The sequence below is a fragment of the Amborella trichopoda genome, chromosome 11 (assembly GCF_054954075.1).
Source record: "Amborella trichopoda isolate Santa Cruz 75 chromosome 11, AtrichopodaSantaCruz75HAP2 v2.0, whole genome shotgun sequence".
NCBI lineage: Eukaryota > Viridiplantae > Streptophyta > Magnoliopsida > Amborellales > Amborellaceae > Amborella > Amborella trichopoda.
The window spans coordinates 48401733-48418804 of NC_142346.1; the positions used below are offsets into that span (position 1 = coordinate 48401733).

Consider the following 17072-nt stretch of genomic DNA (forward strand, 5'->3'; position numbering starts at 1 on the left):
AGACTCATCCGGTTCGCCAGTGAGGTATAAGTGGACCTATCTGAGACGCCGGTAAGGATTAAGTGAAGTCATCCGGTACGCCGGTGAGGTATAAGTGGACCTGCAGAGATTAAGTGGACCTATCTGGGACGCCGATGGGGATTAAGTGGACCCATCAGAACGCTGATGGGGTATATAGGTGACCTACTTGGGAGGCCAGTAGGGTATTTTGTGAAATCCTTTGAATTATGTCTTGCTTAAAATGTTATATGCATTTCAATTATTTGGATTATATTTAATTATGCATTTTTGAAAGTGAAACTGTTGATGCATTTCTGTTAATAGATCCCCTTTTTGAAAATATTGATATCTTTCAACCATGATTATTTTTAAGATTATGATGATCACTTACGGAGTAGCCAAACTCATCAAACTATGGTAAACATTTTTTTTTTCAAGATAACTACGGTTTCAACTTTGGAAGATATTGTAGTTACGCTTAAACTTTTTTTTGTTACTTTGTAAGGATTCGCTACTGTAAATTTGTCCTAACAAGAGATGTATATATGTTTTGACTGTCACATCTCAAGAATATCAGCATTGTAAATTCTTGAAACGTGACATTATAGGTAAATACTTGCGTAGTTGATCTGAAATAGCTAAAAAAAAAAAAAAAAAAAAATCTGAGGATAATGAGAGAGAGAGGAATTCTCTTGGAGTGGCATGTCTCTTCCTTTTAACATAATCATGGTGCATAATGAGTTTGTTGCACGTGAGATTACATAGCCTCTAAATACAGAGGAAGACGACTTCTTTTAGTGGAAAAAAAGAGAGAGAAAAAACTCATAAAAATAAAAATAGGCAGGAGGGAGAGAGAAATAATTATCTCGAATGAAAGCAATAAGTCTACAACTTTATGGTATTAGTAAATGTCCCATTACATTTTAGGCAGGCGTACTTCAAATTTGGTGGCACAATTATTTGCCTTTGCCTCTACTTAATACTTTTATTCCTCAATTGGGTGAAAGGGAAACAGTAATAGTGTCAAAAAAGACTTACCCGAAAAAAAAAAGTGTGAAAAAAGAATAATTGTTCTTTAAAACAGTACATTTTAAATAATAAAAATATATTTCCTCTTGCAGGGCCTAGAAACTTTCCTTTAAAACATCACATTTTAAATAATGATTTTTCTTTTTTAGATGCATGATAATCATAACGTGTATCTCTAAAATTTTGGATTAAAATTCCATTTTTAACCATTTGATATGAAATTGTTTAGCTTTGGTATAAGGAGATTACAATTATTTATAACTATCCGATACGAAATTTGATAGTTTGGACGTGTCACAATGTTCGATCAAAGTTCTTTTAAACTTTGAGTTTTGTCAATGAAATAAATGCAGCCGCTCAATTTCATATCTAATGATCATGGTCAATAAAATAAATGCAGCCATTCAATTTTACATCTAACGATCAAAATTAATTGTGACCCTTGTACGAAAGGTAAATAATCTCATTATACACTTTTCTTAAAAAAATTGTTCTAAGTAAGTGTTTTGCCGGGGAGACTGAGTAACAATATGATCACTCGGGAGTACACGATACGTCCTCTCATGGTTTGCTAATTTTTATGTGAAAAAGTGTTTATGATTTCGGTTTGGTTGATTGAGGAGGATGACATGTTAACATAGTATTGAATAGTGATGATGTCCCATCTGAGTTATGTGACTAATGGGAAATGACTACTCTTATTGCCCACATGCACAAGTAGAGAGAGAAACACTCAAACACGTCTGTCGCCTTGTTAGAGAGAGAGAGAGCGTTGTAGAGAGAGAGAGTGTTGTGGAGAGAGACTGTTGTGTTTTCTCTGGTCAGTTGTCGCATATTACACGAGACAGTAATGGAGAGAACTTTGAAATGTGAGGGGTTTTGCAGGGCTTGATAATTTAGAGAGAGAGAGAGAGAGAGAGAGGAGAGAGAGGGGGGTTCTCATGAAATACCATAACTTCCTGCTGAATGTTGGAGACAGTAAGAGGATCTTATGAAACATCATCAATTCCATACTGGAAAAACAAAATAAAAATACAAAGCAGATTAGTGCTGTCTCATTATAAGGGACCAGGTTGTGTGTGAGAGAGAGAGAGAGAGAGAGAGAGAGAGAGAGAGAGGCTTGAAAGAAAGACCATCCATTTGTTACTGAAAGCCGCATGACAATATACAAAGCAGATTACTTATTGAAATGTAGGTTGAGATTTTTCCAACAACAACAAAACTCTCTTTCTTCCCAAAAAAAACAAAGCTCTCTTTCTCTCTCTCTCTCTCTCTCTCTAAGTTTCTTAAGTAAAAAGCAGCCATTCTAACATTATAAACCTCACATGATAGTCTACAAAAAGCAGCCAAAGTTGAAAACAATTCGTATGTCAATTAAAACACATAAATTTAGAGAGAGAGAGAGCTTAATATATAAAGAGATAATATATATAGATAAAAAGAACTAACTATTGCTCCATTGAGTATAGAGAGAGAGAGACAAATAGAGCTTAACTATTGCCCCACTTAGGAGCTGAGTTTAACAAATCATTACCAGGAAAAACGATAAAATGAGAGGGAGCTCATTTCCAGTGCATTAAAAGCCAAAAGAAAACAAAAAGAATAGAGAGAACCAAATGTCTAATGTGACATCTCCAACCAATTTAGAGAGAGAGAGAGAGAGCATTTCCTGTGCATTAAAAGGTCAAAAGAAAACAAAAAGAAGAGAGAGAGAGAGAGAGAGAGAGAGAGAGAGAGAGAGAGAGAGAGAGAACCAAATGCAAGCTCATTTCTGAGGTGACATCTCCAACCAATTTTACAACACTTGTGAGCTTTTCTGAAACTCCAAGAATACAAAAGCCTAAATTAAATTAAAGCCCCTAATCTGCATCATCACATTCTACTAAACCCAAAATAAACACCCTAACAAAAAAGAAGAGAGAGACAGAAATCACTACAATATAAAAGTAGAGAAGAAAGTAAACCACTACAATCCAAACCTTCCCACTCCATCCTTCCAATGCGAAGTCCCCATAGGACATAGTAAGGAAGGAAGAATCAGAACTAGAAACCATAATTTAAAAAACTAATTTTTTTTTTTTTTCAAAAGATCTAGAGAGAGAGAGAGGCCAACATTCAGAGGACTGAGAAAGTGATCATCCCTTGATAACCCCACAAAAGAAAAACTGCAAGTAAGTGAGAGTAACCAAGATTAGAGGAGTGAGAAAGTGAGAAAAAATCTCTTGAGAAACCCCCAAAAGAGACAGTGTGTGTTTTAGAGAGAGAAACTAAGATGATGCCTTCTTTGCGAGATTGTGCTTGTTGTTATGCATCCAAACCTTGAGAACCCTCCTCTTGACTCCAATCTCTTGGCAAAACTGCTGGACCACCCCTTCCTCCTGCTTCTGAATCCTCCACCCAACCTTCTCTGCAAAACTCAGCATCTTCTCCTTCTGCTCCTGTGTGAATTTGGTCCTGAACCTCTTCTTCACCATTAATGGAGCCCTAAAGCTATTTTCTCTCTCTTCATGCTCGTCGGATTCAGAGGGCTGGTGGTGGTGGTGGTGGTGGTTGTGGGGCGGCCCCAAATTGTAAGACACCATCATCGGCGGCGTGGCCATGGCTGGTGGAGGCCTCTGAACGAGAGGCGGAGTCGGGTAGCCGTAGGTTTCGGGGCCTGTGGAGATGAGAAGGCCACTCTTTTTTCTGGATTTCAAGAGGAAGCAACTCTCACATGGAGATGGGGTATCTTCCCCTTCAGTTTCCTTTCTATGGAAGTTTCGATGGCAGTTGCAGACCGAGCATTTGAGGGATTCGGGGGTGCCTTCAGGGCCCGCAGCCATGAATTCTCCGCATCCATCGGTGGCATTGCCCCCCATTGAAGCTGCATGGTTCCTGAGGCACTCTCTGTATTTTGGGGTGCTGTTTTTTTTGTAGGAGTGGAGGTCTTCTCTTTCTCTCTCAAGAGTCTGGGGGCCATTGGTGGAGGGGATGATCTGGTGGTGGTTTGGGGGCGGTGGGGAGTCATGGATGAGGTGGTGGGCACTTGGGGTGTAGGTGGTGGTTATGGGGATTGGCATGGATTCATCCATCTCTCTCTAGCGATCTCTCCCTATGAAGCTAAGTTTCTCTCTCTAGGAGGGGGGGGGGTGAAAGGTAACAAGTGGGTCTCTCTCACGCTAGATGATTGATGGAAGAGGGTTAAATTCTCCTCTCTCTAGAGTAGGTCGTAATTAGTGAAGTATTGAAATTGGGTCTCACTCACTTTTCTCTTTCCAATTGGCTTCTCTCTCTCTCTCTCTAGGTGGACTGGAACTTTTGCAATTGGGATGACTGTGACTGTCACATTACAGGTTAAGATAGAATTAGAGAGGTCAAAACTCTCTTTCTCTCTCTAGGAGTGAGGCTTAAAAGTGTCGCAATTTAGGCTCCCACCCCTCAAGCTATAGAGACTAAAGGGAAGGTAGGGGATCAAACCCACTCTTTCTCTCTCTAGGTGGGAGGGACTGAAGTGTTGTTACTGTGACTTTCTCACTCTACAGGCTTGATGGAAAGGAGAAGTTCCAGTACTGCTCCTTTGCAAATTTGAATGTGCCCCTTCTCAATCTCTCTAGAATTGGAGGTGTTGCAATTTAGAAGCCCCTTGCACCGCAGATAGAAAAGGTCAAAAGCCACTCCTTTTACTTGGTATTTGGTGCTCTTTCCCACTCTAAACTTGGAATTTCTTTCTCTCTCTATCCAATGTGAGAGGAGTAATCAGTTAGATGGAAGAGACAGGTGACAAAACACACCCTGAGCTGCACTCTCTTTCTGCAGATTAGATGGAAGAGACAGGTGAGATATAGACAAATGAGGCCTCTCCTCACTACACTCTCTCTCTCTAGAGATTAAGCAACTATTCTTCTCTCTCTCTCTAGATTAGAAAGAGAAGGAATTGAGCTCGAATGGATATTAAGTAAAGCAAATTCAGAAGCTAGTAATAAAAACATTCATCAGGAGGAGGAGGAAGTGCTTGCCAAATCTATTTTTGGGCGTGAGGTTCAAGACTCTGAAGACTTTCTCTCTCTAACTTTTTATTACTATTTTTTCAGAAGGAGAGTACCATTTCACACCAGAAACAAAGCTTCAACTCTTAAAAGCTCCAGAGAGAGAAATCTCTCTCTCTAAAAACAAACGGATTGGAAATTTTCGGACCGATAAAAGAGAGGGAATACTGAGAGGAGAGAGAAAACCCAGGTGACATTTTTTGGATGGAAGAAGATCATTGGAACCAACCTTATGATTTCTAGAGAGAGAGAGAGAGAGAGAGACAGAATGATATAAAACCTTGTGATCTCTGAAGAGAGAAACTCTGGGGCACCACCCTTATGATTTCTAGAGAGAGAGAAAGTCCTAGTGTTTGTATTACTTTGTAAGTCTAGTCTAGAATTGCAGAGAACCAAACTGTAGAGAGAGGAAGAGAGAAGTTATTTACCCAAATGAATGGTTTAGTACAATGTGGGTTGGTCAGTTGGTGTTGCACTATTGAGAGAAAGTAAGACAGCAACAATGGCAAAACAGTCTCTCTCTCTATCTAAATTGAGGGAGAGGAAACCTGTAATGAGAGATGTGTAAATGGGTTTTTTCTCTCTAAAAGCTAGAAGAATTGGCTATAAGACAAGCTCACCTGATCATCTCAAGAAGTGGTGATCAGCCATTAATGGGCATGAGAAGAAATCACCATCTTCTTTCTCACTCTAGGGAGCGAAGGAGGGTTTATCAGGTGTAATCAGTGGGATGTGGAGAGAGAAAGAGAGGAGATTTTTATGAGGAGGAATAGAGGGGAGATGGGTTTTAGAGAGGGGGAGGGGGTTGAAAGGGGATTTGAGAAGAGAGAGTTATTGTTTGCGGTTTTGGGTGGTCAGCCATTTAATCCTCACGCTTATACCACTGCTAGAGAGAGAAAGGGCGGTGATGATTTCTAGAGAGAGAGAGAGAGAGAGAGAAGGGTGGTGATTTTTAGGGAAGGGATAAAAAGGTAGGGTTTCTTGCTTTGCTTGCACTATCAGCCAACGAGCTTACGCCATACAGGGGGCAGGGTGTCAGAGCGAGGGGGGAGAGAAACCAAAAGTTGGAAAAAATGAATGAATTTAGAGAAGAGAGTGAGTTTAGAGAGAGAGAGAGAAACAGAATTTAGAGAGAGAGAGGAGCAAAAAGCTAGAAAACCAGTACAATTCGAATTTGTAACTCTGTGAGAGAGAGAGAGAGAGAGAGAGAGAGAGAGAGAAGAGAGAGAATTTGGAATTGAGAGTGGGAGAGAGGAGAGAGAGACAAAAAGCTGGAAGTAAAAATAACAAGATCAAAATAATTCCGCTTTTGTAACTGAAAGAGAGCAAAACGCTAAAAAAACAAAATAATATTAATTTGTACCGATGATTTAAACAATAGATCGGTAATCAAGATCGGGCATCGTACAAATCGGTTTGGATCGGGGAATCAGCAATCTAGATCGTTGTTTTACTGTGTAAAAAAATAGTAAACCAACAAAAAAAAAAAAGTATAAAAATAGTGAACCGATAAAAAACCCGTCCGGTGACTCGACATTTTTATTGTAGCAAAACATCGTTTTTATTGTAACAAATCGTCGAGACAATTTCCTATGTATTAACATAATCGGCACGGGGTGACTGATTTTCGGCTCAGACTGAACAATTCCATGCCGACCTGATATTTTTTAAATCACTAATTTGTACTGTACGAGAGAGACCAAAAAAACTAGAAAATAATCCGAATTTTGTGATTGAGGGAGAGAGAGCAAAAAGCTAGGGAAACAAAATAATTTGAAGAGAGAGAATTTTAATTTTGTAAATAAGCCCCATAGAGACCAAAACTTTGAAAAACAAAGGTATGGATTATACAATGGATGCACTCTCTATAATATCTAGGATTTATGAAAACAAAGTAAAAGTCTAGTCTCGAATCCTCACTCGAAAAGCACTATGGGCATAAAAAATTTTTGGTGGCTCTAAAATTAATTTCCAACACCAACAATGAAATTTATAGTTCATAAAATAGTATAGATATTACGGATCCGCAGTACTTATTTTTAGGACAAAATGAAAGGTTTCAATAATGTACTATAATATATATTAGTTTTAGGGATTGAAATCATTAATTTTATCATAATTATATGATCAAGGCTGAGATTATTGATCTGAAGATTTTTTGACGCAAGAACTACAAATTTCAGGGATGATAATGCAGCAGCCCTATCAAAATATTTTCTTTATACAATTGGCCTATGCGCTCCACATAAATTTGTACTCATTCATAAATACGACGATCAACCTTGCAAAACACAAATAATATAAAATAGAAGAGCGCATATGTATATTGTACACGTACTCACAAGGAGTATCATTGTGCTTTTTTTCTTCTATATGTTTGTTTTTTTTGCTTAAATTCATTGTCCTCTTTTACGTTATTTTGAAACTGCACGTGTAAATGTACACTTGAGCTTGCATGCATGCGTGAGAAATATGTGCACACGTGTATTTGAGCAAAGATGGAGATTTAATTCCATTCTTAAAACAAATGCGCACGTGTAACAAGTACTTACCTTTTTTAATTTGGACTCAGTTTTCGCATATGTAGAAATGCGAGCCTCTTAATAAAACTATTTTTGAGATAAATTTTAAGACTTAATTTTTAAAGACATGTAATCTCTAACATAGAGATCATAAATATGAAAAAATAAACAAAATTTAAAAACTAAAAATAATAATTCTAGTAAGAAGACATTTGGACCGATAGTTTTCATTGTTTTTAGATGGAACACCTACTTGCATTCATCTTTAAGATGGATGCCTTTCTAGACCGCATACGTAGAAATGCAATCCAACCCGGATGAAACAATTTTCCTTTTAATTTTAGTAATATTGAAAAATAAGCTATTGAGGCAAATGGAATCACACACACACATATATATATATATATATATATATATATATATATGACCCACATACGTACTTCATCTTATATGCCCAACATATAAGATTGAACTTGATTTTTAGCCTATGCTTCAGCATAGGTTAGATTAGATGGCTTAAACTAAATAATATAGACGACCCACATTCATCGATAGGTGCAGAGGCATTTACATTTTTTTTTTTATTGTAAATTATTTTTTAATATTTTCTTGCTTTCCTAGGTTTCATGTACCTCTCTACAAATTTTTTGCTAGAAGATCTTTATAAAAAAAATAAAAACAAAAAAGGTATTCATATAAACGTAGTAATACGTTTGATAAGATGCAAATATTATCCAAAACTTTTTCAAGAATCGCTTTATTCATAGCTATCCACTCCATATCACCCTCAAAAGATACCATTTTCGTTTGTTTTTTGCTCTTTTTACTCCAAAATCTCCTTCATCAAAATTCCATGATTTTGACTAATAAACTTTTAAATTTTTAAAAATTTTAAGCAATTCGCCCTTTTATTTTTTTCAATAAATGACCACTTTAAAAATGACAAAAAAGTAATTAAGGAGCCAAATTCTTAAATACTCCCAGGGATAAATTCTTGTAAATGGCACAAATTTATCTCAATATTTAAGTACTTAATATTATAAAACCATTTAGCCTTAAACTACAGAGTAGTTGTTAAAATTTGGTTAAAATTCCTAATTTTATATTCAATTATTAGAAGACCAGGATAATTTGGTCGTTATAAACTTCAAGGCAATGATTGGGCTGTCTAAAAGTCATGCAAAACTGGGGAAATGTTGGTCATTTTTGGGAACCTCAAGAATTATATCTAATTATGAAGAGCACATTAAGTGGAAAAAAACAAGAAAGAAAAGATATATCATCTACTTTAAAACGACTACAATATTGTCTTTAAGTTCGCAATTACTTTAATCCATTAGATTTCATATGTAAAATCCAATAACTTGAGGCGTGTTGTTTTGGATTTTAAGCTTGATTAATGATACAAGGCGTGTTGCTATAGTTACCTTTCCTCTAATTTTTATGTATTTTTGTTTTTTATTTTCATTTACAATGAGTGAAATTGCTCAAGAAATCTCACAAGTTAAGTAGGTAAAATAGCAAAATAATAATTTGCTTGATGAGGACACTCTCTCTAATTTATTCCACACAGATGAAATTGTAATACATAAGCACATGTTTAAATACAAAATGTCACTATTTGAGTTCTCATACACATATAATTTTATATATGTTAGAAACTAAATGAGATAACTAATAATAATGTTAAAATAATTAAATTTTTCATGTTAAACCACAATTAATATATTACGATAATGTTGTTGGCTCAGTTGCAATAGCACATTAAAGAGCAAAAGAAACCTATAAAAAACCAACCTGCTAAAACCTAAGAGTGAACCAACTGGCATATAAGTGCACATGGATACAGGAGAGATACGTACTCATACACGACAGGCGCACGCGCACGGAGGTAAAAGTCATATATGCACGTACAAAGCATGTAAAGCATTATTCGCAAAATTGCCCGTTTTAACCCCGGTTAGATCTCCGATTTTGGGTGCCTTGGGTGATCAACCGATATTTTTTTTAAAAAAACTAAATATATATATATATATATATATATATATATATATATATAAATTCTCAAAATAAAGAATTTGATTTGTAATATATTTTTAAATATTATTTACGTTATGGTAAATATTAAAAATTGTTTTGATCATTAATACTCAACTTTATAATTTCCCATATTTTAAAAAAAAATTTAAAAATATCCCTTGAAAATATAGAATGGGTTAAAATCTATTTTTTTCATTGATTTTCAACTTTATTTGAATGTGTTTTGTTTTAATCATTCTTTATATGCTTTTCATATTTTTAGTAGATTTTTTTTTGTATTTTTTTTATTTTTTTGTAACATTTTTTTGACCGCCCGATACTTGCCCGATTAGAGCAGTTGAATCGGCAGGTTTATTGGTTAAAACGTTCCCAAACCCATATCCGATTAACCGTTTCGGTCCAATTTTACGAACACTGATATAGAGCCACAAAAATTGACATCCCAACATACACACATGTGCACCTTTAACGTATGACAATATCATGTGTATGTAGAGAGAGAGAGACGGCCGGTGGGGAGAGAGAGAGGGGTCCAAGGGAGCAAAAGTGTAGCGTAGAGAATTTACTCAGTTTGGATTTGAAACCTGAATTTCAGACTCTGTCCAAATCTCGGTATAGTTTCAAGATTTGGATCTGACGGGTTAGATCCTGATCTAAAAGTTGGATCCCAATAGCAATTTGGATCGGATCTAGGTATAGGTGGATCCGATTTGGATCCGACCCAATTATTAAAATATTATATATTATATTATATTATAATATACGTAAATATTGTATAATATTTTTTTGTTATATATTACTTTATATTAATTTTATAGATATAAAATAATTTTTTGGATTCAATTGGGCCCAGATCTAGGTCTCAATATTATGGATCTAGATCTGAATCTGGATCCCATATATATATTTTTATTCCAAATCTGAATCTCGGCGGATCTAGACCCAATCCGATCCATTCTCAGCTCTACAAATGAGTGCATGCGACATGGAGAGGTGTAAGCGAGCCAATGAGTGTGTGTGTATATTATGGTGAGGTTTGTATAGAGCCGAGGCTCTAAACAATCAAAGTAAAGCGCACCTTCAAATATTGTCAAGAAATATAGTTTGGATACTGAAAATCTTTGTGATAGACTTAAAATGTATTTTCATATTTAGTTATAAAATTTAAAATTTTAAAAATAGTGTAGGTCGAGTAGATTTATGAAAAGTTGAAAATCTTGAAAATTGAGGTCCAAAAATATGTTATCAGATGCACTATTCCCAAATCTTGAAATCCATTTTTTTCTCATATCCATACATCTTGAAATCTAGATGATCAATTTAAGGATATTTGAGCATCAAAACGACCTTTCTAGCGAAAATTTTGAGGCGAGCTTTAATTTGGTTATTTTTTAGCCTCGACTCTATATAAACTTTTTCCATATATATATATATATATATATATATATATATATATAGGGGGTACAACCTTGCAATTGAGCTCCACGTAGAAAGAGATAATGTATAAGAAGAGAGAGGTACAACATTACAAGTGAGCAAATGAGAGAGATAGAGAGTGGGGAAATTTTACTAGGTAGTTGAATATCAAATGTAGAGGAAAAGTTTATATAAGGTTGCAACTTTAAAATGTAGAATCACATATGCACATCAAAAATATATTGGAAATGTTGTTTTGATGTTGAAAAAGCTCTCTAATCAATCATCTCGACATCGAGATCTAAGAATATGAAAAAAAAAAAAATTTGAATCCTGAAAATAGTGCATCTTGCAATACATTATCTAAACCGTCTATTTTCAAGATTTTTATATATTTATAGGTCTACTTGATTTTAACCATTTTTGAAATTTAAAATTTCCTAATTAGGTATGAAAATAGATTTTAAGATAATACTAAGAATGTTTTACAACAAAATTATATATTATGATAAAATTTTAAGTTGAGCCTTAATTGGATTGTTTAAGGTTGCAACCTCGTAGAAACCACATCGTATAAAAAATAGTGGTCCTAAACTACAGTATCCCTTGCCTTGAAGACTACGGCAGAAGAAAGCAAAACATCTCACGCTTCCTTAAGACAAACATACAAGGAATGCTTTTGTGTCGTTTGACTTTGGCGGTTTTATACTATCTATGGTAACAAAGCACAATATCTATCAAATATTTGTACCCAAAACTAAGCAAAATCAATTATAATTGCCCCTAAACTTCTTGCCAAGGATCCTAATCACTCTATTAGTGCCCAATCAAGCTCTTTCGGAATTTTTAGAAGTGGTTTAGTTAAGGATGAACCATTATAATTGAATAATGCAAATAGGTTCGCCATGGCTTTTTAACGTAAAAAGTTGTTATACTCGCAAGAAAATCCTGAAATTGATGATATCAACCTCAACAATTATAGATTTATACAATGAAAAATGGATTTAAAGAGATAAAAATAGTGTATTCTGTAATATATTATTAGGACCATCAATTTTCAGGTTATCAACGATTTGACATCTTTGCACCGCTATTGGATCTTCAGATTTCACAATGAGGGTTATAAATAGATTTTCAAGCTTCATAAGGGCTTCGGGCCTCAACAATTTTGAATTTGAAAAGGAATAATGGATTTCAAGCACTTTAAAAAGATGTGTTTTGTAATATATTATTAGGACTTCCATTTTTCAAGTAATCAATCTGACATATTTGCACGGATCTTTTGATTTCATAAAGAGGGGCAAAAATAGATTTTCATATTATCATAAGGGCTTAAAAAGACATTGTTGGAAGTAGTGAGAAAAGGTGTGGGGATTTAGTGTTGGATTTAGTGCTATCCAAAATCACCAACATAAGTAAATCTCATATTTTGTGGGCTTGCGATATTCCCATATTTTATGGGATTGAAATTGATATTGATAAGTTTCTTCAGGAAATAAAAATCCAAAGACGATTAGGACTTTTAGATATATCTCTTGGTCTTTTCAGATATATGTAATTAGCGTGCCATAGTTGGGTTACCATATGAGAAAGGTTGTTTTCTCTAGAGAGAGGGAGGCAAGGCCTTGTGGCCTCATGTGCATGAGATGTAAGGTCTTCTCTTAGAGAGAAGAAAGCTTATTATACAGAGAAATATTGTGATGGTGCCTCTTTTAGATTCTCTAAGATTGAGAGGTTTGTTTTTTGTAGAGAAGTGGTTCTCATTGAGATTTTGGGTGGTTTCCCTTTTAGTTAGAGAGAAATTTAGTTTTTCTTTGCTCTCGCATCTCTATTTGGTGTTGTTGATAATTGTTTCCAGTAGTAATGAAAGGAGAGTGATTTAAAAGGGTTTGCTCGACTTGGGTTTTTGTCAATATTTGTTTCAAAATCTTTGATGTAACTTTCATTGGCATAATGGATTTCAATTTGTCGTGCTCGTGGATGTAGCCATTCTGGGTTGAACTACGTAAACCTTTGTGTTTTTGTGGTATGCATTTCATGCTTTATTTCTCGTACTTTGTCAAAAATCAACCCATCGGGTTTAGAGCTTCCGCGCATAACACTTATACCCTCATTGAGGGTATGGTTCTTAATAGAGCAGAATGTCGGACCAAGAGCTTCCGCATACAACACTTATGGCCTCATTGAGGTTATGGTTCTTAATATAGTAGAATGGAAGACTAAGATTCGTGTAGCCAACTCCAATCAATTAAAAAAAGGATATGATGATGATGATGATAAGGGCTTCCAATGCCAAAGCTGCATTTTCTGATTAGGCTTTTGAGCTACAACTTTATTTGTTATTGTAAAGCAGCATCCTTCTTGTGATCACGCCCTTAAAATATTCATAAGATGCACTCGATCTCAAGTCAATCAAAATATTTGGTGAGCTTCGAGTGATTAGGGAAATAATTCAAAACGCTGTTTTTTCTAAGTTTTAACATAAAGCAATCTTAAAATATGCATTAGAATAAGACACCTTGGTCTTAAATTAATTGGTTTTTAAGTAACTAATGCACCATATGTCAACACGTATTTAAGTTTCAAACACTTGTATTAGTGTTGCTTGTAAGGGAGGTCATAGACAAGATTAAGCACGGGGAGATCTCTCCCTTCACTTTAAGAAAACTCTAGGGCTTTTATGCCATCACGTTTATGAGAACAATTGAGAGAGAGAGAGAGAGAGAGAGAGAGAGGCTTTTATGTAAGTAGGGATATATAAGAGAGAGAGAGAGAGAAGAAAACCGGGGTAAGGAGATCATAATAAGGTTGAATAGTTTTAAGAAGATTTCAAGAGAGAGAGGTTTATAAAGAAAGAAAATATTGATCATACCATGTATTTTGTTATCATGAAATTAGAATACAAGAATTGTTGCTCGTGGCTTGTTTTTATGTATCAGCCCACGGGATATTTGTCTAAAAAATCCAAATAATGTTAAAACACGCCTCCTTGCCTTTTGTGCAACAGATGTTTTTCCATGAAAATATTAGGGGTGAGCATTGTATTGGTTGCTATGGTGATAATCAAAATTACGCAAAATAAAAAAATCTCATTTTATGTGGGACTGTAATTGATATTGATAAAGTTTCTAGAAAAAAATAGAAATCTAAAAAGATTAGAACTCTTGGTTTTTTAGATATATGTAAAGTTTTCTATTTAGCGGGGATTCCTCATCTTATATATATATATATAACAAGAGAGGAAATAATATGTGTGCCTTATTTGGGTCACCGTATCCTCTAGAGAGATTGAATAAGGATGAGTATATTCTTGGACAATAGTTTAGCTGTGAATTAGAGATATGAGATCATTGGGTGATCTCGGTCAAGAGAGTGGGTCTAAAAGGGTGGCTCGACTAGGTTTTGTCGATGATTAAATAAGTAACTCTGTATCCCAAAATGTATGATGTGAATTTTATTGGTATATTGGAATTCTACTAGTATAATTCTATTTGCCATGCCCATGGATATAGCCCATTTGGGTGAACTACGTAAATCCATGTGTTCTGTTTTATACTTTATTTCTCATATTCTGGCTCGTATTAACGCTTATTTTGTTTCTAGTAGGATAAGTACACACTCTTGATGGGATCCAACGTCTTGGGATTCTTGTTTTCGCATCTAAGAGGGCTCTTAAATCTTAACATGTATAAGGTGCCCTTTTTATATTGTAGAAATAAGGCGCATCTTCAAAATTTGTTGAAGATGTAGTTTCAATATAAGAAACCTTATAATTGGCTTAAAAATTCATTTTTGTTTCTAGTTATGAAATTTACATTTAATATAAATTCTACATTTAAAAATGGTATAGATCAAGTAATTTTATAAATACTTGAAAATCTTGAAAATAGACGGTCTAGATAGCTTGCTACAAGATGCACTATTTTTAGGACTTGAAAATTTTTTTATTTTTTATTTTTTATTCTCATACACATATCTCAAGGCACGCCTAAATAAAATACAAAAAACTTAATCCAAATAACCAAAATGACCAACTTACTCATAAGAATATTTTAGGGCTATTTTTATGATTTTTATAATTATTTTTTGATAATATTTTTTAGATGCGAGTTGGTTCAAATTTCACGTGAATTTGATTTGTAGAAAAATTATTGAAACGTAAACAATGTCAAACAACTATAATTGTATAATGGACTTCGGATGGTAATCAGTCATGAGTGATTATGTGGTGGATTTTGCTCATGAGCATTTGTAAATGCTTTACAATTACAATTAAGGGGAAATTATTAGAATGCACCTTGTTTATTGACTATTGAACATTTTATCCTTTTTTAAACTATTCCCACTCATGATCTTGTGTACTTTGATAGGGTTTTTGAAATTAATTCAAAGCAACAAAATTTAAAAAATTGGAAAATGGATTGATAAAGCTGTAGCTCTATCAAAACAAGTAAAGCCTCACCTTATAACTCATCGAAAATTGCAATTCAAGCATTACAAAACCTTTACATCAGTCGTCTTGGTGTAAACAAATTATCTAGATCGTCCATTTCGCTTTCAAACTAAGTTTTCATAGGTATACGAGATCTGTACCATTTTTTGTGTTTCGAATTTTATTGCCGATATTGAAAATTGATTTTAGAGCCATTATGGAGATTTATGTTGCCAAATGTGCTTTCTGGACGATTATTTGACGTGAGGGTTTATTTTGTTTTCATAAATCCTAGGCCATATAGAAACCTCATCCTTAAAAAAAAAAAAAAAAAACAAAAAAAAAACAAAAGAAGAGATTTCTATGTGATGCAAAAAATGGAATTAAAACGAGTATATTTGTGCATATATATGTAAGGAAAAATCCCCTAATTACATTAACTTTTAAGAAAAACAAAGAATTTCAATAGTGAAATCAATCACATAATGAATAATAAATAGATAGTAACACCTTATCTCGCTATAAGCCACAACTAATTTGACAAAAATCATTAGTAGCATCGTATTAGGGCCTTTTTCCAATTATTTGGGGTTACTTACACAAATTCTGGTCTACCATCCAGCTTTATCATGTACCATACCCTCAGTGAGGCCATAAGTTGCTGTATGTTTTCTAATTGCTTCTAACCATGTCCTTTAGAGCTTATTAATTTGACAAAAATAATTAGAGAAATTTATTAAAGGAAAAGTCTATACAAGGTTGCAACCTTGTACCATAGAAGTAAGGTGCACGTAAAAAATCCAGTAGAAAAAAGTGTTGAAGTTGGAAAGCTTGAGCATCTCGACCTTACGATGTATATATGTAATGAAAAAAGAATTTCAAGTCTTAAAGATAGTGCATTTGGTAACAAGTTATCTAGACCATCTATTTCAAAATTTTTCAAGTATTTATAAATTTGCTTAATCTCCACCATATTTGAAAGTTTAAATTTCATAATTAAGGTTGGACATGAATTTTCATGCCATACTAAGGCTTTCGACACTAAAATTACATCTTCTGACAAAATTTAGAGGTGCGCCTTACTTGTATAGTATAAGCCGAGCACCTTTTATAAACCTCCCTTAATTGCACATTTTACTAATTTTAAAAAGTTGGAATAGTGAAAAGCGCAAAATATTAAATAATAGATTGGTTTGGTATATTTTGATAAATTTTCCAAATAATAAAGAAAAGTATACTTGTTTAAATTCTCTATTAGGCTTCAATATTTTTATTTTTATTTAGTTTTTTTAATGTCTCAAACTGTAAATCAATTCCTTCTAAATCCATTTTCTCAAAAAAAATTTAATAATTTTTTAAGTTTCTTTAGTATTGAATTTACTTTTATCTAAACTTTATATATTTTTTAAATTTTTTTAATTTTCTAAAAAAAATTAGGGCCTTTTATCCTTGTGTTGGACACGGCCTATAGACTCCCCTCAGCAAGGGAAAAGGCGAGTTGGCAAACTGGGGCTAGGTTATAGAGTTTTCATATTTAAGTTTTTTTTTTTTAAAAAAAAATTATTGTTAAGTGACCCTAAAGCTGAATTTTGATCGGTCTTCTTTTGA

At 34.1% G+C, this 17072-nt stretch overlaps 1 protein-coding gene across 1 annotated transcript; it reads right to left on the reverse strand.

The window, feature by feature from the left end:
* Positions 1 to 2779: 2779 nt before the first annotated feature.
* On the reverse strand, positions 2780 to 4284 carry LOC18427815 (zinc-finger homeodomain protein 2). Its single transcript, XM_020663432.2, has one exon. The coding sequence runs from the start codon at positions 4098 to 4100 to the stop codon at positions 3297 to 3299; it is 804 nt and encodes a 267-aa protein (XP_020519091.1). The 5' UTR covers positions 4101 to 4284; the 3' UTR covers positions 2780 to 3296.
* Between the last annotated feature and the right edge of the window lie 12788 nt (positions 4285 to 17072).